The 26,414-nt window shown below is 41.8% G+C and overlaps 2 protein-coding genes across 4 annotated transcripts in view; one reads left to right on the top strand and one right to left on the bottom strand.

Moving 5' to 3' along the window:
- CFHR5 (complement factor H related 5) overlaps positions 1-16,074 on the top strand; it is a 34,923-nt gene extending 18,849 nt beyond the window's left edge. Inside the window, exons 9-12 of the mRNA XM_014478663.2 lie at positions 3,314-3,490; positions 7,911-8,093; positions 10,815-10,997; positions 13,081-16,074. Coding sequence (XP_014334149.2) covers positions 3,314-3,490; positions 7,911-8,093; positions 10,815-10,997; positions 13,081-13,277 — 740 coding nt within the window. The 3' untranslated portion in view covers positions 13,278-16,074. The remainder of the gene's footprint in view (positions 1-3,313; positions 3,491-7,910; positions 8,094-10,814; positions 10,998-13,080) is intronic.
- Positions 16,075-22,983: 6,909 nt separating this feature from the next.
- The window catches only part of ASPM (assembly factor for spindle microtubules), a 62,325-nt gene continuing 58,894 nt past the window's right edge, over positions 22,984-26,414 (bottom strand). For 2 of the 3 annotated variants that reach the window (XM_070384692.1, XM_070384694.1), the window contains exon 29: positions 22,984-24,489. In XM_070384692.1, the coding sequence (XP_070240793.1) occupies positions 24,387-24,489 (103 nt within the window). In that variant the 3' untranslated portion in view covers positions 22,984-24,386. The remainder of the gene's footprint in view (positions 24,490-26,414) is intronic. The other variant, XM_005897216.3, reaches the window with a different exon arrangement.

Here is a 26,414-nt window from a genome sequence, read left to right as displayed (position 1 = left end):
ATGCAAACGGATTGCTTTTTTAAGCTTCTGGAAAGCCATGCTTTCTTTTTTTAAAGAAAACAACAGAGTACCTTGAAAAGTAGTGCAGCTGGCATGCAGGGGTTGGCATTGTGTGGACAGGTAAGAACAGTTACTGAGTGGAGGAAGGCAAGGACTTGGGAGATGGTAGAGGCAAAGAGGATTGGCTGAATAAAGGACAGCGCATCTGTACAGTGGGATACTTCTGTCTGTCTTACATAAACTAGGGCAGAACTTTAAAGTGCGACTCTGCAATGCAATATACCAATAGATATAAGGGTACATAAGTCCCCTACATACGAACCTTCCAGTTGCAAACTTTCAAAGCCACGTTTTCTGAAAACTCGGTGCCTCTCCTCCCTCTTTACTCTTTTCCTGAGATGTTTTTCTCCATTTTAATCACATGTGAAACTATTCATCTTCAAGACTCAACTCAAAATTCACTCCCCTGTGAAACCTTTCCTGGTTCATTTTCATCCACCCACAGTCTCATCCTGAAACTCCAGTAGAATGATAGAGCTTCTCCACTGTGCTCTCTGCCTGTACATTTATTGTATAACATTTATTCCATGTCCTGTACCTAAGACACCTGTCTTCCTGTTTAGATTGTAAACTACCAGAAAGGCAGAGCCCATGTGCATGGACCCAGTGCCTAATTCAGAGCCTTGGTAACCATTTCAGTTTGCGTAGATTTAAAGCTTTTTAAGATTATGTGTCAGTAACTCGTTCGCAATAGCTTTTGGTTGGCATTGCAAAGGTTCCTCCTCTAGGGTGTGGTCCGTGTGGTGCTAGCCTTCTTTCTTATATCACACCCCTGCACCCCCCTTTCTGTTAGTCTAGGCTTTCTCAGAGACATAGGGAGTCTGTAAAGCTTTACTTGACCTTTTAGCTGAATACATCAACCTGTGCATTCAGATCTTATGTTAAGCTTCTACATATGTTTTATAGATTTCTCATTAATACCATTTTCTGCATAAGTTTCTTCACCAGTCTCTTTGAGGTTTTATTGGTAAATAGGACCTTTTATTACCTTATATATTTGAAGCATTATACTTTTATATGCAAGATAATAACAGAATTTTTATGTCAATTTTATTTTCAGCAACTTTGCTGAATTCCCATATTATTTCTCAGAATAAATTTGGATTTTTTTATTTCTATAAATAGGCTTCCAAGGTGGTGCTAGTGGTAAAGAATTCACATGCCAATCACTTAAGAGATGCTAATTCAATCCCTTGGTCAGGATGATCCCTTGGAGAAGGAAATGGCAACCCACTCCAGTATTCTTCCTGGGAAATCCCATGGACAGAGGAGCCTGGAGGGCTACAGTCCATAGGGTTAGGGTTACAAAGGGTTGGACGCAGCTGAGCATCTGAACATTTCTATAAATAACTACTATCTGATCTTTTTTTATTTCATTGCATCAGCCTGAAAAATACCTCTGTGTGGACCCAAAATAAGAAGCAAAATATGTAGCCTGAGTTACACCCACTCCAGTGTTCTTGCCTGGAGAATCCCAGGGATGGGGGAGCCTGGTGGGCTGCCATCGGTGTGGTCGCACAGAGTCAGACACGACTGAAGCAACTTAGCAGCAGCAGCAGCCGCCGAGTTATAGTACATTCTGGGGTGTTTGGAGTCTCCTCTTAGAGAAAGAGAGACCAGGACCAGGCCTCATCTCTGCTCTTCCTGTTTTCCGAATTCCCTTAACTCTATCCCAGATTTTCAGGTTAGCTTGCTTACATGTTTCCTCCACAGAAGCCATAAGCTTTATTCCAAGTTTTCCTTTTGGTCTGTCTGCTCTATGCCCTTGCATCCCAGCAGTCTCTGGACTTTCAGCTACAATGCCTAAGTATTTGCCAGTTTTTTCCTGACAAATTCAGTTGCTCAGTAGTGTCTGACTTTTTGTGACCCCATGAACTGTAGCCTGCCAGTCTCCTCTGTCCATGGGATTTCCCAGACAAGAATACCCGAGTGGGTTGCTATTTCCTCCTCCAGGGGATCTTCCCAACCCAGGGATCGAACCCAAGTCTCCTGCATTGCAGATGGACTTTTTACCGCTGAGCCACTAGGGAAGCCCAACAGAGTCAGATCCTGGCCTCCTTCGTTCCATTTCCAGCAATCTCAGTATAGTAAAGTCTTTACTTTTAAACTTTAAAGACTAGCAGATTCTCTGTTGCTGCTTTCAGATTCTAAAGTAGATCACCCAGGCCACTCCTTCCCCATCTCCTTGGCTTTTGGATCATCAACTGGCCCCCTTACTCCTGGGGATGAAAACTCCCAGGGTTAGCTGCTAAACCCCTTTGAGTCTGGTAGACCCCTGGTCACTGGCCCTCCGTGATGACCCACTGAGAGGAACTCTCTCCCATCCCCAGGAAGGTGTAAACTGTATGCGCTCATGGTCTCCAATCATGTAGAAGTGGGACACAGACCTCCAATCAGCAGCATCACTTGGGGTACATTTGAAGTAGGAATTAATGGAAAAAAAGGACTTATCAGCAGAGAAGAAACAGAACTCTCCATGTCTCATTATTCCATCCTTTGACACACGAAGGGGAGGCCCCAGAGCAATCTATGTATTTGTGGACAAAAGCAGGGGAAGTGTAATACTATAAACCACCTCCACAAGCAAGAGACCTTTTGGAAGTGCATGTTTTGAGGGTCCATAGGGGAGGGCTGGCGTGCTGCAGTCCATGGGGTTGAAAAGAGTCAGACAAGACTTGGTGACTGAACAACAAAGTGTTATATCAGGGAGGTTCTCCCTGGCACATGCTCTGACTTACTGACTCTGGGTCTTTGCTAAGCCTCTGAAATGTGGGAATAATTGAACCTCAAGGAACATCCAGATTTATCTCTCTTTATTAATATGATATTGCTACAGACTTATTCGTGCATCACCTCTTTTTATTACTTGAATGCTTTGAAAATATTTCTTCAGCATGATTTAGTGGGTACCTTTTCTTGCCTTAAAGCATTAGGCTGAATGTAGCTATATGAGGACTGACCTTCAGTCAAACCCCTGGACCTAAGCAACCCATCTTGCACTCTCATTTCCCAAGACTTTCTGATCCATTCTTTTGTCGTTCAAACACAGGCTATAGTTTTTTGCTTTCTTTTACTTTTTTTGACAGCACAGCCTACCTCATGCAATGAAATGAAGAATAATTTCATAGGATGATACTTAAATGCATCAAGCATAATTTAATGATATCATAAATATTTCAGATATTTTATTGAAACATTGCTTAGTTTCTGTTTAATAGTCTTATTCTGTATGGATATCTTCCTTTTTTAATAGCAACAAACCAACTTAAGAGGTGTGAAAAACCACGGTTTTATACAAGAAGCCAGTTAAGTTCACATACGTATGAATTTAATCACAATGCCAGAGTAAGTTACAAGTGTGCTGGGAAGAGTACATACATACAGACAGTCTGCGTCGACGGGAAGTGGGACCCTGAACCAGACTGCCTAGGTAAGATTTGTTTGAAAGATTTTGTAGATCGTTTGCTTCTTCACCAGAAAAGTGCTCTTGAAATTAACATGCTTTTAAATTAAATTATTCACTGTGATATATAATCATAAAATTGGAAGGTAAAGTTAGAAACTGCTCATAACCATGGACAGAGGAGCCTGGCAGGTGCTTAGAAAAGATAACTGGTGGCCAGTTTTTCTATATACCGATATTATACTCGTTAATGATTATGGAATAAAGAAAATTTGAAACATAGGACAGACCAGGAGAATTTACCACTTAAAGACTCATTTTGAAAGAGATCATATCAAATATACATGATGGAATACCAACTCCTAACGAAAGAGTATAATGGCTGGGACTTAGCTAGTGGTGCAGTGGTTGAGACTTTGCTTTCCAATGCTGGGGATATGGGTTCCTAACCCGGTCCAGGATCTAAGACCCCACATGTCTCAGGGCCAAGAAACCAAAACATAAAACAGAAGCAATATTGTAACAAATTCAATAAAAACCTTAAAAACTTTCTGGATATGATGGCATTAGAAATTGGGAAAGAGAAAAATATTTGAATATATAATTAAATTTAAATAATGATTTAAAGAAGATAAGTTAACTATAATTTGTCTATAACAACTAAAAATTTTCATTTTTATTAAATATTTTATTTTCCAACCTATTTTTATTTTTTTTTTTTATATTAGGAAGTGAATATTGTTGTGAGAGTTTCAGGAACTTGTTATATGCCTGTGGAATGTTTACTTAAATTAACCACATTCCCAGTATTAAAACTGTATAGATCACTTTCATAACCACAAAGAAGTAATATTTAAAACTAATAATGAAATTGACCTCCTCTTCTATCTTTCATTTTGTGAAATAATTCACTTCAAATAACCTAATGGAATAGTATTTAAAATACTAAGAAGTATATTATAATTATAAAACATACTGTAAAACCTATGAGATGCACAATAACCAAAATTTATAGTGACATTCAGAGCCTTAAATGCATATTTTTTAGGAAAAAATAAACTTGTGTGTGTGTGTATATATATATATATATATACACACACACACATTAAATAAATATATAGCTAGGGAAAACATACATTCCAGATGTTAATAAGAGAAAGAAATAATAAAAGTAAAGGCAGAAGGAAGTGAATGAAATAGAATATTTTACTTAGACTTTATTCCTTAAGTAAAACTAATTCTTAAAAAGATTAAGCAGACCTGTCTAACCAATTTTACTCTAATTAAGAAGAATGGTGGGAAGTCTGAAAAAAGTATCCTGCAACCAAGAAGTAGATGAAAATACAAATTTAGGGAAATAGGAGAATACCATTTTTTTTCTTCTTTTTTTAAAATTTTATTTTATTTTTAAACTTTACAATATTGTATTAGTTTTGCCAAATATCGAAATGAATCTGCCACAGGTATACATGTGTTCCCCACCCTGAACCCTCCTCCCTCCTCCCTCCCCATACCCTCCCTCTGGGTCGTCCCAGTGCACCAGCCCCAAGCACCCAGTATTGTGCATCGAACCTGGACTGGCGACTTGTTTCATACATGATATTATACATGTTTCAATGCCATTCTCCCAAATCTTCCCACCCTCTCCCTCCCACAGAGTCCATAAGACTGTTCTATACATCAGTGTCTCTTTTGCTGTCTCATACACAGGGTTATTGTTACCATGTTTCTAAATTCCATATATATGCGTTAGTATACTGTATTGGTGTTTTTCTTTCTGGCTTACTTCACTCTGTATAATAGGCTCCAGTTTCATCCACCTCATTAGAACTGATTCAAATGTATTCTTTTTAATGGCTGAGTAATACTCCATTGTGTATATGAACTATAGAACTCTTAGAGGAGAACATAGGCAAAACACTCTCCAACATACATCACAGCAGGATCCTCTATGACCCACCTCCCAGAATATTGGAAATAAAAGCAAAAGTAAACAAATGGGACCTAATTAAATTTAAAAGCTTCTGCACAACAAAGGAAACTATAAGCAAGGTGAAAAGGCAGCCTTCAGAATGGGAGAAAATAATAGCAAATGAAGCAACTGACAAACAACTAATCTCAAAAATATACAAGCAACTCCTACAGCTCAACTCCAGAAAAATAAATGACCCAATCAAAAAATGGGCCAAAGAACTAGACATTTCTCCAAAGAAGACGTACAGATGGCTAACAAACACATGAAAAGATGCTCAACATCACTCATTATCAGAGAAATGCAAATCAAAACCACTATGAGGTACCATTTCACACCAGTCAGAATGGCTGCGATCCAAAAGTCTACAAGCAATAAATGCTGGAGAGGGTGTGGAGAAGAGGGAACCCTCTTACACTGTTGGTGGGAATGCAAACTAGTACAGCCACTATGAAGAACAGTGTGGAGACTGCTTAAAAAACTGGAAATAAAACTGCCTTATGATCCAGCAATCCCACTGCTGGGCATACACACTGAGGAAACCAGAAGGGAAAGAGACACGTGTACCCCAATGTTTATCGCAGCACTGTTTATAATAGCCAGAACATGGAAGCAACCTAGATGCCCATCAGCAGATGAATGGATGAGAATACCATATTTTAAAGTAAAGAAATTTAGGGACTTCCCTGGTGATCAAGTGGGTAGGACTCTGCACTTTCACTGCTGAGGGCAAAGGTTCAAATCCCTGGCTGGGGAACTAAGATCCTGTAAACTACATGGTGCAGTAAAAAAAAAAAAAAATTTTTTTTGCAGAGAAGCACCACCAGACAGCAGCCTGTGCCCTGGGGCGGGATGCGCTGGAGCAGAGCACCCCCACAAGTCTTGGTCAGGAGGTGGGCCTGTGGCTCTGACCTGTGCCCTGGGGCGGGATGCGTTGAAGCAGGGCATCCTGTGAGTCTTGGTCAGGAGGTGGCCCTGTGGCTCTGACCTGTGCCCTGGGGTGCGGTATGCTGAAGCAGCCACCCCCTCGAGTCTTGGTCAGGAGATGGGCCTGAGGCTCTGATCTGAGCCCTGGGGCGGGATGCGCTGAAGCAGGGCACCTCGCGAGTCTTGGTCAGGAGGTGGGCTTGCAGCTCTGACCTTTGACCTGGGGTGGCATGCGCTGAACCAGAGCACCCCCACCAGTCTTCGTCAGGAGGTGGGCCTGCAGCTCTGACCTGTGCCCTGGGGTGGGATTCGCTGAAGCAGAGCACCCCCGCGAATCTTGGTCAGGAGGTGGGCCTGCAGCTCTGACCTGTGCCCTGGGGGTGGGGTGCGCTGAAGCAGAGCACCCCCGCTAGTCTTGGTCAGGAGGTGGGCCTGCGGCTCTGACCGCAGTGCTTCGGCGCTAAGGTGACCATTTAAAGTACTTCCCTAAGAACAAGTCCACTGATCAAAAAAGAGTTAGTTCCTAGTCAGACAGAGGCATTCTAACCACATCCACCAGCAGGCACTGTTCTGTTTAGAAGAAAATGCAGATTATGGAAATCCTTATTGCCATCAAAGTTTAGGCTGTTGACCCTCCCTCCCATCTCCCTCCCCACCCCACCCCTCTAGGTTGTTACAGAGCCCCTGTTTGAGTTCCCTGAGTCAGACAGCAAATTCCCACTGGCTATCTATTTTATATATGGTATTGTAAATCTCCATGTTACTAACTCCATGCATCTCTAGAGGGAGGTTCAAGAGATAGGGGACATATGTATATGAAACCAACAGAATTCTTTAAAATTATCCTTCAATTAAAAAATAAATGTAAAATAAAAGAATAGGTGTTCAAGGGAAGCCTTGGCTGGTTCTGTCATTACTGTTGCTATTTAAATATTTTTTTTGTTCTAACATGTTTGAACCACATGCACATAACTTTTTTGAATCATGTGGGTTAGCTAGAAAAAATTAAAAGGGCTAATTTGAAAAATTATACAAGAGTACTGACAGTGTAGTGATTAGGAGATAGAAAGGGGGACCTAAGAAATTTTAAATCAACTATTACAACACAGACATGCTTTTTAAACCAAAAACTATGTTATCATAAAATACAGGTATTACTATAGCACAGTATATGTTGCTGTAGTTTAGGCGCTAAGTCGTGTTTGACTCTTTGCGACCCCATGGACTGTAGCCCACCAGCCTCCTCTGTCCATGGGATTCTCCAGGCAAGAATACTGGAGTGGTTGCCATACCCTCCCAGGGGATCTTCCTGACCCAGGGATCGAACCCAAATCTCTTTCATTGGCAGGCGGATTCTTAAACCACTGAGCCACCAGGGAAGCCCAGCATTGTATACACTATATGTATACACATATGTATGTGTATATGTATGTATGCAGAGAAAGAGGGAGAGAGTTAGTTATTGGATGTCCCCTTATACTGAAATGTCATCTTGTTGAGCTGTTTTTCCTTAGCTTTTATTAATCAAATAATGCAATCTTTTGGTAGGAAAAAAGAAGCCACTGTGCCCGCCTCCACCTCAGATTCCTAACGCTCAGAACATGCTAACCACAGTGAATTACCAGGAAGGAGAGAAGGTCGCTGTCCTCTGTAAAGAAAATCATGCATTTCTGGAAGCAAAAGAACTTGTGTGCAGAAGTGGACGATGGCAGTCCTTACCACACTGCGTAGGTCAGTATTGTTTCTAAATAATGTTTAAAAAGAGGTTTCTGACCTTCGCTTTATCTAGAGAACAGGAAAAAAAAAACTCATGACCTATTTATTACACAATATTCTGAAGCATTAAACTGTCATCTAGTTATCCAATTCTGTCCATGTTTTAAACTGTTTCTCTAAGATGTATCTCCAACAGTGACCAGAGAAGAAACAGGTTTGAGACCTTCACTGGAAACTTGATTCTATTCATTAGAATTACTCAATATCCAGCGTTAAGATGTAGAGCGGGCAATCTGAGAGTGGTCAAGGCTAGGGTTTGAATTTGGTAATTGCTGCCGGAGAGATGATATGAAAGTTTTGGGACGGGCTGGGAACACATGAAGAGTTTACATGTCTAAACAAGAGAGAAAGAGGTGGGCAAAGAGAAGCAGCCAAACAAGGTTGCAGGAGATAAACTAGGGAAGGTTGCTAAAATAATTCCAGGACCCAATTGCAATGTGGGGGTGCTGCCCCTCATTCTACAAAGCAAGTGTCCTACAATTTGACTCAGTTCTGACAGTGTCTACCCAGAGACAGCCTCAGATCTCACAGGCTAAGGACCCAGTCTTACAAGACTGCTCCCTGCGGCCCCAGTTCAGATGCCAGTTGCACGTCCAGGTTGTGACCTGTGCTTCTGACTGACCAGGTATAGATGAAGTTTTCCATGACCCTCTCCTTGGGTTCCCTACTTTGCTGGAGCAGCTCACCACACTCAGAAGCAGTCTACTCACTAGATCACCTTTGTATTACAAAAGGGGACACCTCGGGAACAGCCAGATGAAAGCTACGCTCAGGACAAAGTGTGGGGGAGGGCGCAGAGCTGCCATGCCCCCTCCAGGCGTGGCTCTTCCTGCAATCTTCCCACAGGAAGCCCTGTAGACCCTGTCTTTTGTGGGGTTATGGAAGCTTCAGTACGTTGGCACCATTGATCAAATCCATGGCCATGGGTGATGGATTTGACCTTCAGGCCCTCTGCCCTCCCTGCAGGTCAGGGTGGGACTGAAAGTTTCAGCCTTCTAGTCACGTGATGGTTCTCCTGGCAACCAGCGCATCCTTGTGTTATTGAAGGGCTTCCCAAAAATCACCTCATTGATGGAAAAGGCACCTTGATTGCTTTCCATCTTCAGGAGATTCCAAGGGTTTCCAGAGCTCTGTGCAAGAAGCAGGAGTCAGACCAAATGTTTGCTTCTTTTTAAAAATCACAACACCACAACTGGTGTCCCAAAGCAATGCCAATGGTATAAGTTAAAAAAAACAAAACACACACCTTATTTTAAAATGTTATTTGACAGGATGACAAACATTTCAAAGACTGCTTAGGACTGGGCAAGATGCCTGAGAATTGAACAGTGGATTTAACAAGGAGCTCATCCTGGTGCTCTGTGATGACCTAGAGCGGTGGGTTGAGGGGAGGTGAGGGGGTTTCACGAAGGAGGGGATATACGTATCATCATGGCTGATTTGTGTTGTCTGGCAGAAACCAACGCAGCATTGTAAAGCAATTTTCTTCCAAGTAAAAAAAGTTAAAATAATAATAACATAAGAGGAAGGGAAGTAAATGGAGATAGAGATGGGAAAAAAAAAAAAAAAGCAGTGGATTTAGCTACCTGAAAGTCATTGGTAACTTTGCTTTTACCTGATGAAGCTGTGACATTTTCCAGCACATTTCTATGCTGGTTACAGATTCAGCAGAGGAGACATTGGTGACACAGCAGAAAGAGGACAATTCACGGGCAGGGCCTTTGCTGGTGTAGAGGGTATGGAATCCAAAGTCCACATGAAGGAGTTGGTTTGAGAAAAGAGCAGGGACAAGTGAAACAGGAGAGAGAAGAAATGATTTGCGATCAGATGTCTGATTCGGTCACTCTGTATCTGTAGCTTTTGTGACTGTGTAGGGAGATCAGTCAGTACCACGGAACTTATTCCAGCCGATCTTAACATGAAGTTGAAACATGATGGACAGAGAAAGAGGCTCACGCTATTATTTGGAGTTAAAAAAGTAAATGCAGAAGAGTGTGTCTACAAGTCATTTCAGTAAAATTAAAAGTTCATGACCATAACTGATAGCTACATGATGTTTGCATAACAGTAACAGTTGCCCCAGAGAATAAAAATGGGAAGGGAGTTTCTTATTTTCACCTTCCCTCTGTAATTAAACGTTTTTATGGGGAAAGGTGAAATAGACCAGAGGTTTACTCACCAGTCCATCAGGCTTTAAATAAAAACAGTTTTTAATACTTATATGACCTTATATATGGGCTTCCCGGTGGCTCAGCAGTAAAGAATCCGCCTGCAATGCAGGAGATATGGGCTCGGTCCCTGGGTCGGGAAGATCCCCTGGAGGAGGGCATGGCAACCCACTCCAGTATTCTTGCCTGGAGAATCCCATGGACAGAGCCTGGCGGGCTATGGTCCATTGGGTTGCAAACTGTTGGACACGACTGTGGAGACTGACCACACAAGCATGCCCTGATATATGCTTAATACTTATTTTGTGTGTGTCTTATTTTAGGGTGAAAGAAAGCATTATAGTTCTATTCTAGTTATCAGGTTGCATGATAGAAATTTTATAATGAGCTATTTGGACTCTCGGACATCATGTAAATAAGATATTGAAGATATGAAATATGGAACTTCACATTATTCCATTTATACTGCAATATTGACTTTTCTTAACACTTGCATGTCATCTTCCAGAGTCTGGACAATATTGTGGGCCCCCTCCGCCTATTGGCAATGGAGACATCACCTCCTTCCCCCTGTCAGCGTACCCTCCAGGGTCGAATGTCCAGTACCGCTGCCAGTCTTTCTATGAGCCCCGGGGAAACCTGACTGTGACGTGCAGAAATGGACGCTGGTCAGAACCACCCGCATGCATTGGTGAGTTCTTTGTATTTCCCTGGAGTCCGAAACTTGATGTTTATAGACTTTTCATGGACTAATTTTGTAGGATAATTTTTACTTACATTTCATTCAGCCAAAAACTTGTTAACAAGTGTAGGTATATAACTGAACATTTTTTTAAAAAATCTGCTTTAAAGCAGAGTGGGAAAAAAGTGTCTTTAAAAATGATAAATCAGGACTTCCCTGGTGGTACAGTGGATAAGAATCTGCCTGCTGATGCAGGGGACATGAGTTTGATCCCTGATCTGGGGAGATTCCACATGCTGAGGAACAACTAAAGCCCCTAGGCTGCAACTTCTGAGCCTGTGCACCTAGAGCCCCTGCTCTTCAGCAAGAGAAGTCACTGTGATGAGAAGCCCGTGCAATGCAATGGGAGAGCAGCCCCCGCTACCCTCTGCAACTAGAGACAAGCCTATGCAGCAACAAGACCCAGCACAGCCAAAAATAAATACATTTTTGAAAAAAACAATAGTATAAATGCACTTTAAAGAGACCCAAAATACACAGTGCATTACAAAACTCCATGAATATCCCAAGTCATTTAACCACCGGACATATTCTTACACCACAAAATATTGTCATGTTACCAACATCTGAGGATTTTTTTCAGGAGACCATTTGTGAAATGATGGTCTGGGAGTTGTTCTTTATCAGTATGCAAAATTCTACTTGTAAACCTGATGGTTTTTCCTGGAAGAACTCTTTGCAGACCACTGCTAATGTGGCTTTTTACTCCCACGTGGCTGGGAGTTTAGCAGGGAAAGTAGAAAAACTGGCAAGGTTAGCAAGTCGTCTCCCAAATCTGCACTGTATCTTCTTCTTCTTCTTTTTTAAATGTTTATTTGGCTGCATCAGGTCTTAGTTGGCGCGAGTTCTCTAGTTGTGGTACTCTGGCTCAGTAGTTGTGGTATGCCAGATTATTTGCTCTGGGGCATGTGGGATCTTAGTCCCCCGACCAGGGATCAAACCTGTGCCCCTGCAGTGAAAATGTGTAGTCAACCATTCAACCATCAGGGAAGTCTCTCTGACTCTCTTAATGAAATTATAAAGTGGGGCAAACTCTTTGAAGGGCAGTTTGGGAATAAACTTCAGATTTTAAAAACACGCATCCTTTGACCTCATTACTTTATTTCTGGAAGACTAATCTGTATATGCACTCTTGCAAGTGTAAAAGAATCTGTACAAGGATACTCACAGGCACATTGTCTAGCACAATAAGAAATGGAATCTACATAATTTCTATCAGTAGTCTTATGAGATTTGTTTTATTAACAACCTGTGCCAATGAATGAAGAAACGAGGCACAGAACACCTTAGTATTTGATCTAAGCCACTTGGTGAGGATCTGGTGGTGGTAGGATTCATATATCACTTTGTCGACAAAGGTCCATCTAGTCAAAGCTATGGTTTTTCCATAGTTATATACGGATGTGAGAGTTGGATTATAAAGAAGGCTGAGAGCCAAAGAATTGATGCTCTTGAAACGTGGTGATGGAGAAGACTCTTGAGAGTCCCTGGACTGCAAGGAGATCAAACCAGTCTATCCTAAAGGAAATCAGTCCTGAATATTCATTGGAAGGACTGATGTTGAAGTTGAAGCTCCAATACTTTGGCCACCTGATGCGAAGAGTTGACTCACTGGAAAAGATCCCAATGCTGGAACAGATTGAGGGCAAGAGGAGAAGGGGGCGACAGAGGTTGAGATGGTTGGATGACATCACTGACTCAATGGACATGAGGTTGAGCAAATTACGGGAGACAGTGAGGGACAGGGAAGCCTGGCTTCCATATTCTGGCTCAAAACACCAAATTACATGAATTTGGAAAATTTATTCTGCTTCTCTGAGCCTCCATCTCCTCATGGGTAACCTGGAGAGATAACGCCCAGCATTTATAAATGATACATACAAAATGCTAAGAACTACGTCTAGTATAACTGAATATTAACTTTTAATATTCTTTTTTAATTTTATTTAGTTCCAGATTTTCTTAAATGCAATTTCACTGTTCTTGGATAAGGAAAGATATATTATTAATACTTTATTATTTTTTCTTTCAGATGCATGTATCATATCTGAAGATAGAATGAACAAAAATAACATACAGTTAAAATGGAGAAACCCCCCAAAAAGATATGCTAAAACAGGGGATTTTATTGAATTTGAGTGTAAACATTCACATAAAGAGAGAACACCCATACAATCATTTCGAGTCCTCTGTCAGGAAGGGAAATTTGAATATCCCGCATGTGAATGAAACAAGCACAACTTCCCTGGATGTACCCTTAAAAGTAATCTTAAAGGTAGGCTGTTAGTATTTGTTATGTAGTCACTGCTACAGTTATTTTCTTTATACTTTCAGGGATGGTTTATCACAGTTTTGATTAGAACTCTGGATTTTCAGAGGTTCTTAAATTTGTAAGCTGAGTAGCCAAGGCTTCTTTCATAGCAGGACCATGTGTATCCGAGTCCTGAGTCCCCCTCTCCTGTAACACACGCAGAAACATGCCCGCCTTCAGCGCTTAGTTCCACACACCCTCTTCTCATTGAAATTTACAGCTTCAAGGCTTTCTGAGTCAACTTTATTTCAGAGGAAGTGGTGTTGTTAGGATAATCTCTTTCCTTACATTATTATAATTTCATAAAAACACAAACACTGTCACCCCTTATGTTTGTAGCAAGCATTAGTATTTTATAAACCTCTAGGGTGACTCTAACCATCCATTAAACCATACATACGCCTTAAAGGACTGAATACACCACTTCTCCAAATAAGTGGAAGACTCTGAAACTTACACAAATCTTAATGTGGTACTTCTAATACAGTCAAGAGGCAATATACACATACAAAAAGGAAACTGTAATTTTAAGTGAGAATTATTAGGTTACAATATTATGTGTATTGAATTGTCTGGGCGGGCATAAATGGATAAAGAAGAAAAAATGAGAAGAAATAAAAATGCTGGCTATAATCAGTCTATGTGGTTTGAGATGAATAGGTTTAAGAAATTAGAATACTTTGAAATTATTTGTATTTCCTATATTTTAACATTATAGATTGCTTTTATAGTCAAAAAGAGTTATCAGACCAAGAAAATAGAAAATGAGAATATAAAGACCCTTTGGGTCATGATGCTGATTTCATGCAACAACTCCTCTATTTTTTGATGTACCTTAGTTTGGGAAACACTGAACAAAAAGTTTTAGAAATATACTTTGGGTGTTCTTCTATTGTAGACAGCATTTTTTTCTTTCTTTTAAATATCTGTACAAAAGATGACTTACTAATACAGGTGAAAATATGGCTTAAAATCCTCATGACCATGGATTTGACAATGGGTTCTTAGATATGACATCAAAAACACAAGAAAGAAAAGAAAAAAATAGATAAACTAGACTTAGTCGAAATTACAAACATTCATGCTTCAGAGAAAAGGGAAAAATATGAAAGCGTAGTAGACAAAAATGGGAGAAAATAGTTACAAATCATATATCTGATAACAGGCTTATATTTAGAATATATAAATAACTCTTACAACTCAAAAGAACAAGTCAAATAATCCAATTTAAAAATGAAAACAGGATCTAAATAGACATTTGTCTGAAGAAGATGTATGAACGGCCAATAAGCACACCGAGAGATGCTGAACACCGTTAATCATTTTGTTGTTGTTTAGCCGCTCAGTCATGTCTGACTCTGTGACCCCATGGACTGTAGCACTCCAGGCTTCCCTGTCCTTCAGTAATTCTTGGAGTTTGCTCAAACTCATGTCCGTTGAGTCAGCGATGTCACCCAACCATCTCATCCTCTATTGCCCCATTCTCCTCCTGCCCTCAATCTTTCCCAGCATCAGGGTCTTTTCTAATGAGTTGGCTCTTTGCATCAGCTGACTAAAGTATTAAGTAAATTGAAATAAAAATCATCATGATATACTACTTCACACAAGCTGGGATGGTGATAAAGTCGGATAATAACAGGAGTTCTTAAGGATGTGGAAAATGGAGACCCACAAACACTGCCGAAGGGAATGTAAAGCGGTGCACTCACTTTGGAAGACAACCTGGAAGTTTCTCTGAAGGTTAAACATAGAATTACCATTGATTCAGCAATCCTCCTAGATATTGATAAATACCTAGGAGAAATGAAAACATGTCTCAACACAAACTTACATGTGAATGTTCCTAGCAGAGTTATTCATAATAACCCAAAGGTAAAAACAACTGTTTCAAAATTGGGAAAGGAGTATATCAAGGCTGTATATTGTCACCCTGGTTTATATGCAGAGTACATCATGTGAAATGCCAGGCTGGATGAAGCATGAGCTGGAATCAAGATTGCTGGGAGAAATATCAATAACCTCAGATATGCAGATGATACCACCCTTATGGCAGAAAGTGAAAAGGAACTAAAGAGCCTCTTAAGTGAAAGAGGAGAGTGAAAAAGCTGGCATAAAACTCAACATTCAGAAAACTAAGATCAGGGCATCTGGTCCCATCACTTCATGGCAAATAGATAGGGAATCAGGGGAAACAGTGACATACTTTATTTTGGGGGCTCCAAAATCACTGCAGGTGGTGACTGCAGCCTTGAAATTAAAAAGAATACATTTGAATCAGTTCTAATGAGGTGGATGAAATTGGAGCCGATTACACAGAGAAGGCAATGGCACCCCACTCCAGTACTCTTGCCTGGAAAATCCCATGGATGGAGGAGCCTGATAGGCTGCAGTCCATGGGGTCGCTTGCTAAGAGTCGGACACAACTGAGCGACTTCACTTTCACTTTTCACTTTCAATGCACTGGAGAAGGAAATGGCAACCCATTCCAGTATTCTTGCCTGGAGAATCCCAGGGACCGGGGAGCCTGGTGGGCTGCCATCTATGGGGTCGCACAGAGTCGGACACGACTGAAGTGACTTAGCAGCAGCAGTAGCAGCATACAGAGTGAAGTAAGGCAGAAAGAAAAACACCAATACAGTATATTAACACATATATATGGAATTTAGAAAGATGGTAACGATAACCCGTATGCGAGACAGAAAAGAGACACAGATGTATAGAACAGTCTTTTGGACTCTGTGGGAGAGGGAGAGGGTGGGATGATTTGGGAGAACGGCATTGAAACATGTATAATATCATATAAGAAACAAATCGCCACTCCAGGTTCGATGCAGGATACAGGATGCTCGGGGCTGTTACACTGGGATGACCCAGGGAGATGGGATGGGGAGGGAGGTAGGAGGGGTGTTCAGGATTGGGAACACATGTACACCCGTGGCAGATTCATGTTGATGTATGGCAAAACCAATACAATACTGTAAAGTAATTAACCTCCAATTAAAATAAATAAATTTAAATAAAATAAAAAAAATAAATAAAAGACACTTGCTACTTGGAAGAAAAGCTATGACCAACCTAGACAGCATATTAAAAAGCAGAGACATCACTTTGACAACAAAGTTCCATCTAGTCAAAGCTATGGTTTTCCCAGTAGCCATGTATAGATGTGAGAGTTGGACCATAAAGAAAGCTGTGCGCTGAAGAATTGATGCTTTTGAACTGTGGTGTTGAAGGAGACTCTTGAGAGTCCCTTGGACTGCAAGGAGATCCAATCAGTCCATCCTAAAGGAAATCAGTCCTGAATATTCATTGGAAGAACTGATGCTGAAGCGGAAACTCCCAATACTTTGGCCACCTGATACGAAGAACTGACTCATTGGAAAAGACCCTGAAGGCGGGAGGAGAAGCGAGTGACAGGATGAGATGGCTGGATGGTATCACCGACTCAATGGACATGAGCTTGAGCAAGCTCTGGGAGTTAGTGATGGACAGGGAAGCCTGGCACGCTGCAGTCCATGGAGTTGCAAAGAGTTGGACATGACTAAGTGACTGAACTGAACTGAAAAACAACCCAGGTGCTCATTAATACACACAAGAGCTAAACAAAATTTACAATGAAACAATGGAATATTATGAAGTATTATTACATCTCATAACATGAATGAACCTCAGAAACATGCTAAGTGTCAAATGCCAGTCACAGAAGACTACACATTCTGTGGCTTCGTCTATATGGCATGTCCAGAGTAGACAAGTGTAGAGAGACACGAGGGAGACTTGTGGTCGCCCAGGCTTACAACTGGGGAGGAGCTGATGACTGAAAGCTGAGGGTGATGAATGTTCTAAAATTGATTATGGTGATGATTGCATGACTCTGTGATTATGCCAGGAAACACTGAATTGTACATTTTAAATGGGCTAATTGTATGGTATGTGAACTATACCTCAATAAAGGTATTTTCAAAAATAGTGGTCAACAGTTTTAAATCAATGAGGAACACAGGGAATGTAAAAAACAAAAAACTAAGACAGTATCAAAATCTATGAGGAATTTATACTAACTCGAAGATTGGTGGTGTTGAATAAAAAAAAATAAGAACTTATAAATCACTCTTGCTGTTAAAACAGCTGACCTCTAGGTTAGGAGGAAGCAGGTATTAATAGAAGTTTTATTTCTCCTCCTCAGTATTGAGGGGGAAATCTTGAACTGGGACTATTACTTAGAATTTTGAGAATAACAAAATACATATGAAAATGTTTTATTCAGAGCATAGGAAACAGGATTTTAAACTTGGATGTTCTCTCTCAGTTTTTCAGAATTTCTTTCTTTCTTAAACTCTTTGGTGGTGCATATTCCAAAGCAAGGTGCTCGGTCAGCAGCGATGCAGTGCTTGCTGGTAAGGTTTGCTGTGCGTAGCTCACTATTCTCTTTCACGAGGCAAAGGAGCCAAAATCAAAACATACCAGGAGTAAGACTGGAAATAGGAGAAAGCCTTTTACAGGTAATCGTCAGGTGCTGGGAGTCACAGCCACCTTTCTTGGGGAGGTGAGTAGAATTTCATTCCCAATTCCTTCCAATCTAGTCATAAGGGCTTCAGAGAGACTATTTGGAGGCCATGATATTTATTTTTTACACACTATATCTGATTCACGACTGAGAGAAGTTTAGGAGGTAAAGAGAAACTGGCAGAGGAAAAGTCAGAGGCCATGAGGGAGAGAGAAACTGGCTTGAAGCCAGCTTTTTATAGTACTCACCCGAAAGGTCCACCTGTAGACACTCTAGTTAAGAAAAAGAGAGCCAGCAAGACGTGTGTTTTTTCTTGATTTTTATTGGAGTATCGCTGATTTACAATGTTGAGTTAGTTTCAGGTGTGCAGTAAGTGACTCGGTTATACATGCACATACACCCACTCTCCTTCAGATTCTTGTCTCATGTAGGTCACTGGAGGATTGAGTGGAGCTCCCTGTGCTGCATAGTCAGTCCTTATTAGTTCTCTATTTTATATATAGTAGTGTGTATATGTTCCCTGGTGACTCAGATGGTAAAGAATCTGCCTGCGATGAAGGAGACCCAGATTCTATCCCTGGGTTGGGAAGACGCCCTGGAGGAGGGCATGGCAACCCACTCCAGTATTCTCCAGGCAATCCACTCCAGGGATGCCTGGAGAATCCCATGGACAGAGGAGCCTGGTGGGCTGTAGTCCATGGGGTCACAAAGAGTCGGACATGACTGAGCAACTAATACACTTCCACAGTGTGTGTATGTTAATCCCAGTCTCCCAATTTCTCCCTTCTCCCTGGTAACCATAAGTTTGCTTTCTACATCTGTGACGCCATTTGTTTTGAAAATAAGTTCATTTGTACCATTTTCTTTTTAGATTCCATCCATAAGCAACATCATATAATATTTGTCTTCCTCTGACTTCACTCACTTCAACAATGCCTGGCTCCACCCATGTTGCTGCAAGCTCAATATAAAAAACAAAACAACCCAATCAAAAAAAAAAAAAAATAAACGGTGGAAGATCTAAATAGACCTTTCTCCAAAGAAGACATGCTGCTGCTGCTGCTAAGTCGCTTCAGTCATGTCTGACTCTGTGTGACCCCATGGATGGCAGCCCACCAGGCTCCCCCGTCCCTGGGATTCTCCAGGCAAGAACACTGGAGTGGGTTGCCATTTCCTTCTCCAATTCATGAAAGTGGAAAGTTAAAGTGAAATCTCTCAGTCCTCTCTGACTCTTAGCGACCCTGTGGACTGCAGCCTACCAGGCTCCTCTGTCCATGGGATTTTCCAGGCAAGAGTACTGGAGTGGGGTGCCATTGCCTTCTCCCAAAGAAGACATACAGATGGCCAAAAAGCACATGAAAAGATGCTCAACATCACTAATTAATAGAGACACACAAATCAAAACTACAATGAGGTCTCACCTCACAGTGGTCAGAATGGCCATCATCAAAAAATCTTCCAATAATAAATGCTGGAGATGGTGTGGAGAGAAGGGAACCTTCCTACACTGTTAGTGGGAATGTAAATCTGTGCAGCCACTATGGAAAACAGTACGGAGGTTCCTTAAAAAACGAAAAGTAGAACTACCACATGATTCAGCAATTCCACTCCTGGGCATATATCCAGAGAAGAACACCATCTAAAAGGACATGCACCCTAATGTCCATTGCAGCGCTATTTACAATGGCCAAGACATGGACGCAACCTAAAAGTCCACCAACAGAAGGGTGGATAAAAGTGTGGTACATATATGTGTACACAATGGAATACTCAGTTCAGTTCAGTTCAGTCGCTCAGTCGTGTCCGACTTTGCGACCCCATGAATCGCAGCACGCCAGGCCTCCCTGTCCATCACCAACTCCCGGAGTTCACTCAGACTCACGTCCATCGAGTCAGTGATGCCATCCAGCCATCTCATCCTCTGTCGTCCCCTTCTCCTCCTGCCCCCAATCCCTCCCAGCATCAGTCTTTTCCAATGAGTCAACTCTTCCCATGAGGTGGCCAAAGTACTGGAGTTTCAGCTTTAGCATTATTCCTTCCAAAGAAATCCCAGGGCTGATCTCCTTCAGAATGGACTGGTTGGATCTCCTTGCAGTCCAAGGGACTCTCAAGAGTCTTCTCCAACACCACAGTTCAAAAGCATCAATTCTTCAGCGCTCAGCTTTCTTCACAGTCCAACTCTCACATCCATACATGACCACTGGAAAAACCATAGCCTTGACTAGACGAACCTTTGCTGGCAAAGTAATGTCTCTGCTTTTGAATATGCTATCTAGGTTGGTCATAACTTTCCTTCCAAGGAGTAAGCATCTTTTAATTTCATGGCTGCAGTCACCATCTGTAGTGATTTTGGAGCCCCCAAAAATTAAGTCTGACACTGTTTCCACTGTTTCCCCATCTATTTCCCATGAAATGATGGGACCAGATGCCATGATCTTCATTTTCTGAATGCTGAGCTTTAAGACAACTTTTTCACTCTCCACTTTCACTTTCATCAAGAGGCAATGGAATATTACACAGCCCCCAAAAAAGAGAGCCAGCAAGGTTTTGAAATGCAAAACGAAACAGGTCCCACAGTGCTGTTGAAGTAATTATCCACAAGAGTATCGCCTCTCCTTTTCTTCTTTGTGTTTCCCAGAGGGGCCCAAGTCCCAGTTGTTGACTTGGATGGAGCCGAGTGTGGCAAGAGCTTGGGGTGACAGAGGGAAGGCTGGCTGGGCCCTTCACCTCCATACGCTCAGCTCCCAAGGACCTGGGGGAGGAAAGGCCAACCTCACTTTGGCCCAAGCTCAGAGTTTTCATTACTGTGTTGAATTGATGGCAAATGTTTTGACCAGAAGGTCTAATATATGATGTCGTGGATTTTGTATTGTATCACCACAAAAGACAGAATTGCTGACAAGATGCTAGCACTGAGCTTGAATTCGGATGGTGTGCAGTCATGCTTTCCCCCTTCTATTAAGAAAATACACTGTGAGTATTAGCATTTGAATGGGACAATCAGTTTCCATTCATGCATTTATCCACGCTAAGTTCTAAAGGACAGGAGGATGGGAAAGCCTATTCAAAATGCTCCTCACACGCTTTCTCACCAGCTTTTATTTCAAGACAAGTATGCACACAGACTAGTCGATCAAACTCTTTGATTCAACCACTGTTGAAATGTCAAAATTCAGCAGTTTTTAACATTTTACTGTATCTGCTCTATCAGGTTATCCAGCTATAAAAATTCATGTATGAGTTTACCTTTTTATACTTTAGCTGAACCAAATCAGACGAAGTTGCTGACATCATGACAAGCCACATCATATTCAACATTTTGAACATATTTGAAAGTCAGAAGAATGGGAATTCCTCCATCACAGGTGGATTGGGTTGTTTTAGCTCAATCCTCTTACTGATAGCCACCACGTGTGTGTCAGTCACTAAGTCATGTCTGACTCTTTGTGACCCCATGGACTGTAGCCCACAAGGGTCCTCTGTCCATGGGATTCTCCAGGCAAGAATACTGGAATGGGTGGCCATTCCCTCCTCCAGGGGATCTTCCCAACCCAGGGATCAGACCCAGGTCTCCTACACTGGCAGGTGGATTCTTTACTATCTGAACCAAAGCGCTGGACATTGATAGCAACTATAAATATTTAATAAAACATTTGTCAAGCTGTTGGAAGGCAGTAGTGCACTACTAAGACATTGAAGAATTTCAGGGCCAAGATTTAAGGGAAGGGAAGCACAGAGATTTCATCCCAGCATGTAGGAGGCACTTCTCATAGGGCTTCCCTGGTGGCTCAGATGGTAGAGTCTGCCTGCAATGCAGGAGACCTGGCTTTGGTTCCTGGGCCAGGAAGATCCTGTGGAGAAGGAAATGGCAACCCACAAGTTTTCCAGATTTGCTCAGCAGTGGCCACAGGACTGGCAAAGGTCAGTTTTCATTCCAATCCCAAAGAAAGGCAATGCCAAGGAATGCTCAAACTACCACACAATTGCACTCATCTCACATGCTAGCAAAGTAATGCTCAAAATTATAGCATATTCAAAAGCAGAGACATTACTTTGCCAACAAATGTTCGTCTAGTCAAGGCTATGGTTTTTCCTATGGTCATGTATGGATGTGAGAGTTAGATTGTGAAGAAGGCTGAGCGCCAAAGAATTGATGCTTTTGAACTGTGGTGTTGGAGAAGACTCTTGAGAGTCCCTTGGACTGCAAGGAGATCCAACCAGTCCATTCTGAAGGAGATCAGCCCTGGGATTTCTTTGGAAGGAATGATGCTAAAGCTGAAACTCCAGTACTTTGGCCACCTCATGCGAAGAGTTGACTCACTGGAAAAGACTCTGATGCTGGGAGGGATTTGGGGCAGGAGGAAAAGGGGACAACAGAAGATGAAATGGCTGGATGGCATCACTGACTCGATGGACATGAGTCTGAGTGAACTCCGGGAGTTGGTGATGGACAGGGAGGCCTGGCGTGCTGCGATTCATGGGGTCGCAAAGAGTCGGACACGACTGAGTGGCTGATCTGATCTGAATGTACCAACATACCACAATAAAGATCAATCACAATTATTGATAGAAGGAAGAATCTGTTTCAAATAATGTTCAGCAGGTATGAAACTAATGATGCCTTGGCAAAGCAAGGGCAAAGTTTAGAACAAATTTCGTTTTTTTAGATAATCCAAAATAAACCATTATTCCAAATACAAGTTATCTGCATTAATGATGGAGTATTATTCATAGAATAAAACTAGGGACTTCCTTGGCATTCCAGGGGTTAAGACTCTGTGCTTCTGAAGCGCGGTGTGTGGGTTCGATCCCTAGTAGAGAAACTAAGGTTCCACATGCTGCATGGTGAGGCCAAAAGGTGAAAAAACAAAAACAAATCAAAATAAAATTAGATAATTAAAAAAAAAAAACCAACCTCTGTTCTTTTAAGATGTTTCTGAAATAGGCTTCTGTAAAATTGGAGGAAAAAAAAAATGGTCCATAATCTACGCAAGCTTTAGAAACACTTTATGTAGCCCCCATAAGCATTTCTTGAAATAAGCAGGTTTTTAGACCATATCCTTTCTTTACATAGGTTGGAAATTTTTACACACACCCACAAATACACATGCCCTCAAATATAGATTATAAATTAATGTTTATCTATATTGATTTTACCTCCTGTGAAGAAGTTATAAGTAAAGTGTTTTCACTGAAATTCTTCCTTTGTTAAAAGTAGAACTATAGTAGCTTATAATGCTTTCTTTATACAGAGAATCAGTGACAGGTGGACAATATAAAAATTTAAAAAGTAATCAAAAAGACAGCATTTTCTTAATCAGTAAAAGGTTTTAAATGTACTATCTGGAAATCACCTTTCATGTATAACTTAATAAAAATAGTTCTTGTGCAAATAGTAATTGGTATTCCAATTACTAATAACATTTTATGCTGCTTGACTATATCCTAGCAGTATAATTTACCAAGTAAATAAACTGTTTATACTAAAATTCTGTGACATGAAAAATGAAGCATTTGGAAGAGTCAACAAAAACCACACCATTTGGAAAATTCTCAGTACCAAGAGTGCCCAAAACACTTTATTGGAAGACAAAAAAAAAAAAAAATTCTCCAGTTACTTTCAATATATTCTACAATACATCAGTATGGTCTTTAGATCTATTCTAACCAGGTCTCAGACAATTTCTGACTAAGTTTAATCCTTATTCCAACAAGTAGTTAAATGGTCTTTCCATTTCTGGCTACTACTGATTTATTTCTAACAGTTAAGAACTGTCCTGGCCCCCATTTCTAGACAGACTTTGGGACCCGATCAGACCGCAAACAGCCACTGGAGGTAGGTGTCTGCGGCCCAGGAACCACAGGTGCAGGGTTGGCAGCAGTGACCCAAAGCTATGAAAAACAGGTTGTGTTTCGTAAATGAACCTTCTTCAGGTCTGTGCTCAGGGACTAGAGTTTCTATTACAACCTTGCTCTCCCCAGGTCAAATTATAGCCCCACTCAGTTCCGAGTCTAGGGTTTTTAGCATGTGATGAGGTGGGCTGAATTTGCCCAATGTGCCCGGAGGGGCTCAGCTGCCCATCTGGATGGTCATCAGTCAGGAAGCAGGGGTCGATGGCACTTGTGGGGTTATTTTATCCTCTTCTCACTTCTACGTGAGTTGGCAGACTCTTAACTTTTCAACACTTATTTTGGACAAATGCCTCAATTTACCTATAAAACAGGCACACTAAGCTACTCTTTTCCCTTTAGGAATATGATTATATTCAAACTAATGCACTATTTAAAGATGACAGCCGTGGACAACAGTGTTGGAATCATGTTGTGACATTAGTTTGTTACCTGAATAAAGCTATTAAATGAGAAAGAAATGATATAAAGTTTATTTATTACATATATCTTTTTAATTTTAATACAAAGTCAGATTTTTAAAAGTTGTACAAAGAAACCTAAAAACGCTTTCCATCTGCGTAATGAGCTTTCCTGTCTTTTCCTGTACAGGCCGAGACGCTTGCCTCTGCTAATAAGGAAGGCTGAGCGTGTCCAGCACCATCTGAATAGCTTGCAGAGGAGTCATGACTTCTTCCACATTATCTCTTCTCAAAACCCAGTCTGGTTTGAGTCTGTGAGAAGAACAAAAACCTTTCATTAACCGAGTTCTTCTCTTAAAAAGAGTCATGTCTACTGCTTTGTCTTAACTGAAAGGTAGCCCCTCGTGGACACATCACCCCCTCCAGGCCCCTCACGCAGGTGGAAGGCTTCCTGTTACTGTCTTTCATAACTTCAGATCGTTTCTACCTATCTTCCCCGAAGGATGATGGTGGCTCCTTTGAAGCTCAGGCTATTCAGCCATGAAACCCCAGGGTTTTGTCTGTAAACCTGGTTCCTGGTCTCCACTGGACTCCTGTCCCATCTCAGAACTCCAAATCCTTGCAGCCAAAGAGATAACCCCTCTTCTGTCCGTTTCTGCCCCCTTCCTGCAGCGCCACCCCTTGTCATGTGACAACACGATAAACTGGCACCACCCTCAGAAGGTGCCCGGCCTTCCATCCCCAACCGCCACTTGGGATTCATCAGCATCCTTCAACTTAACATGTCCATGCTCGCACGCTCCGCCCGCTGGGGGCCCACTTCCGGGACCTCAGTGCAGGCCCGCCCCCAGCACAGCGCTGCACACCTTTCCCTCCCGGCTGCCTTGGGTACCCCAGTATAATCTCCTTTGCAAATGCTGTTAACGCTATTGTTGCTCTTTCCTACTGAATTCAGCTGGAAAGTTCTAGTCGGATTCCCAGTTGAATCCAGGTATCTGCCTTTTCCATTCCTGCAAGCTGAACAGTGCTAAAGAGAAACTACACAACCAGGCTGGCTGACTGTACGCCAGCGATTGAAACCACCTAGAAATTGCTTCCTTTCTCTTTCCCCAAGATGACTATTTTATTTTTCAAATGTCCCCTCCACACCCTCCCCCATCTGCTGCTGAGTTAATGTTTATAATCTCCTTCACTGAGAAAACAGCATCATATCCATCTTCCTCACATGAATCCCTACCACTATACACAATTCCATTTTCTTACTCTTTTCAGTTCAAATTCCAAATATCAATTAATTGGTGGGGGGTGGGGGGTGAAGAGTGGTCACACAGAGTGGGTGTTTCCCTGTCATGGACGAGCACTGTGTGAAGAGAGAGCTGAAATCTAGGCCAGGTAAGATGTGGATGAACCTCATGAAGGTGTATTTATTAAGCTAAATAGAAAAGTTCGTCACAGGAAGCTGCCTGTGTTTGATCCCATGTACGAGACAAACCAGAAAAGGCAAAACTAAAGATTCTGAAATCATGTCAGCAGTTTCCAGAATCGGGGGTCAACGTGAGAGAACTGACTGAAAGGGGCACAAGGGAACCTTGTTGTGACTGAAATATTTTATCTCAGAAAAGGTGCATGTAGACTGTTTGGAGTTTTACCTGCCCACTCCCCCCAACAACGCCCTGCCAAAAACAAACCCCTGACTGTGTCCTGATGCTGGGAAAGATTGAGGGCTGGAGAAGGGGATGACAGGATGAGATGGTTGGATGGCATCACCAACTCAATGGACATGAGTTTGAGCAAACTCCAGGAGACAGTGAAGGACAGGGGAGTCTGGTGTGCTGCAGTCCTTGGGGTTGCAAAGAGTTGGACATGACTGAGCAACTGAACAACAAATCTCAAAAGGGGGGGTGGGGGTGGGGGGGGAAGAATCTATTCATTAATATATGAATAGTTCTACAATAAAATTCATATTAAAATATACCAAGTTATTAAATAAACATCATACGTAGAAAAGGTGGTGGTAGTGCTCAGTAGCGTCCGGCTCTCGGCAGCCCTGTGCACTGCAGCCCGCCAGGCTCCTCTGTCCATGGGATTCCCAGGCAAGGATACTGGAGGGGGTTGCCATTTCCTCCTCCAAGGGATCTTCCCCACCCAGGGACTGAACCCACATCTCTTGCATCTCCTGCTTGGCAGGAGGATCCTTTAACACTGAGCGACCCGGGAAGCCCTGGCTTAATGAACAA

The sequence above is a fragment of the Bos mutus genome, chromosome 16, assembly GCF_027580195.1.
Source record: "Bos mutus isolate GX-2022 chromosome 16, NWIPB_WYAK_1.1, whole genome shotgun sequence".
Taxonomy (NCBI): domain Eukaryota; kingdom Metazoa; phylum Chordata; class Mammalia; order Artiodactyla; family Bovidae; genus Bos; species Bos mutus.
Note: the sequence above shows the minus strand (reverse complement) of the source record. Positions and strands in the feature narration are given on the sequence as shown.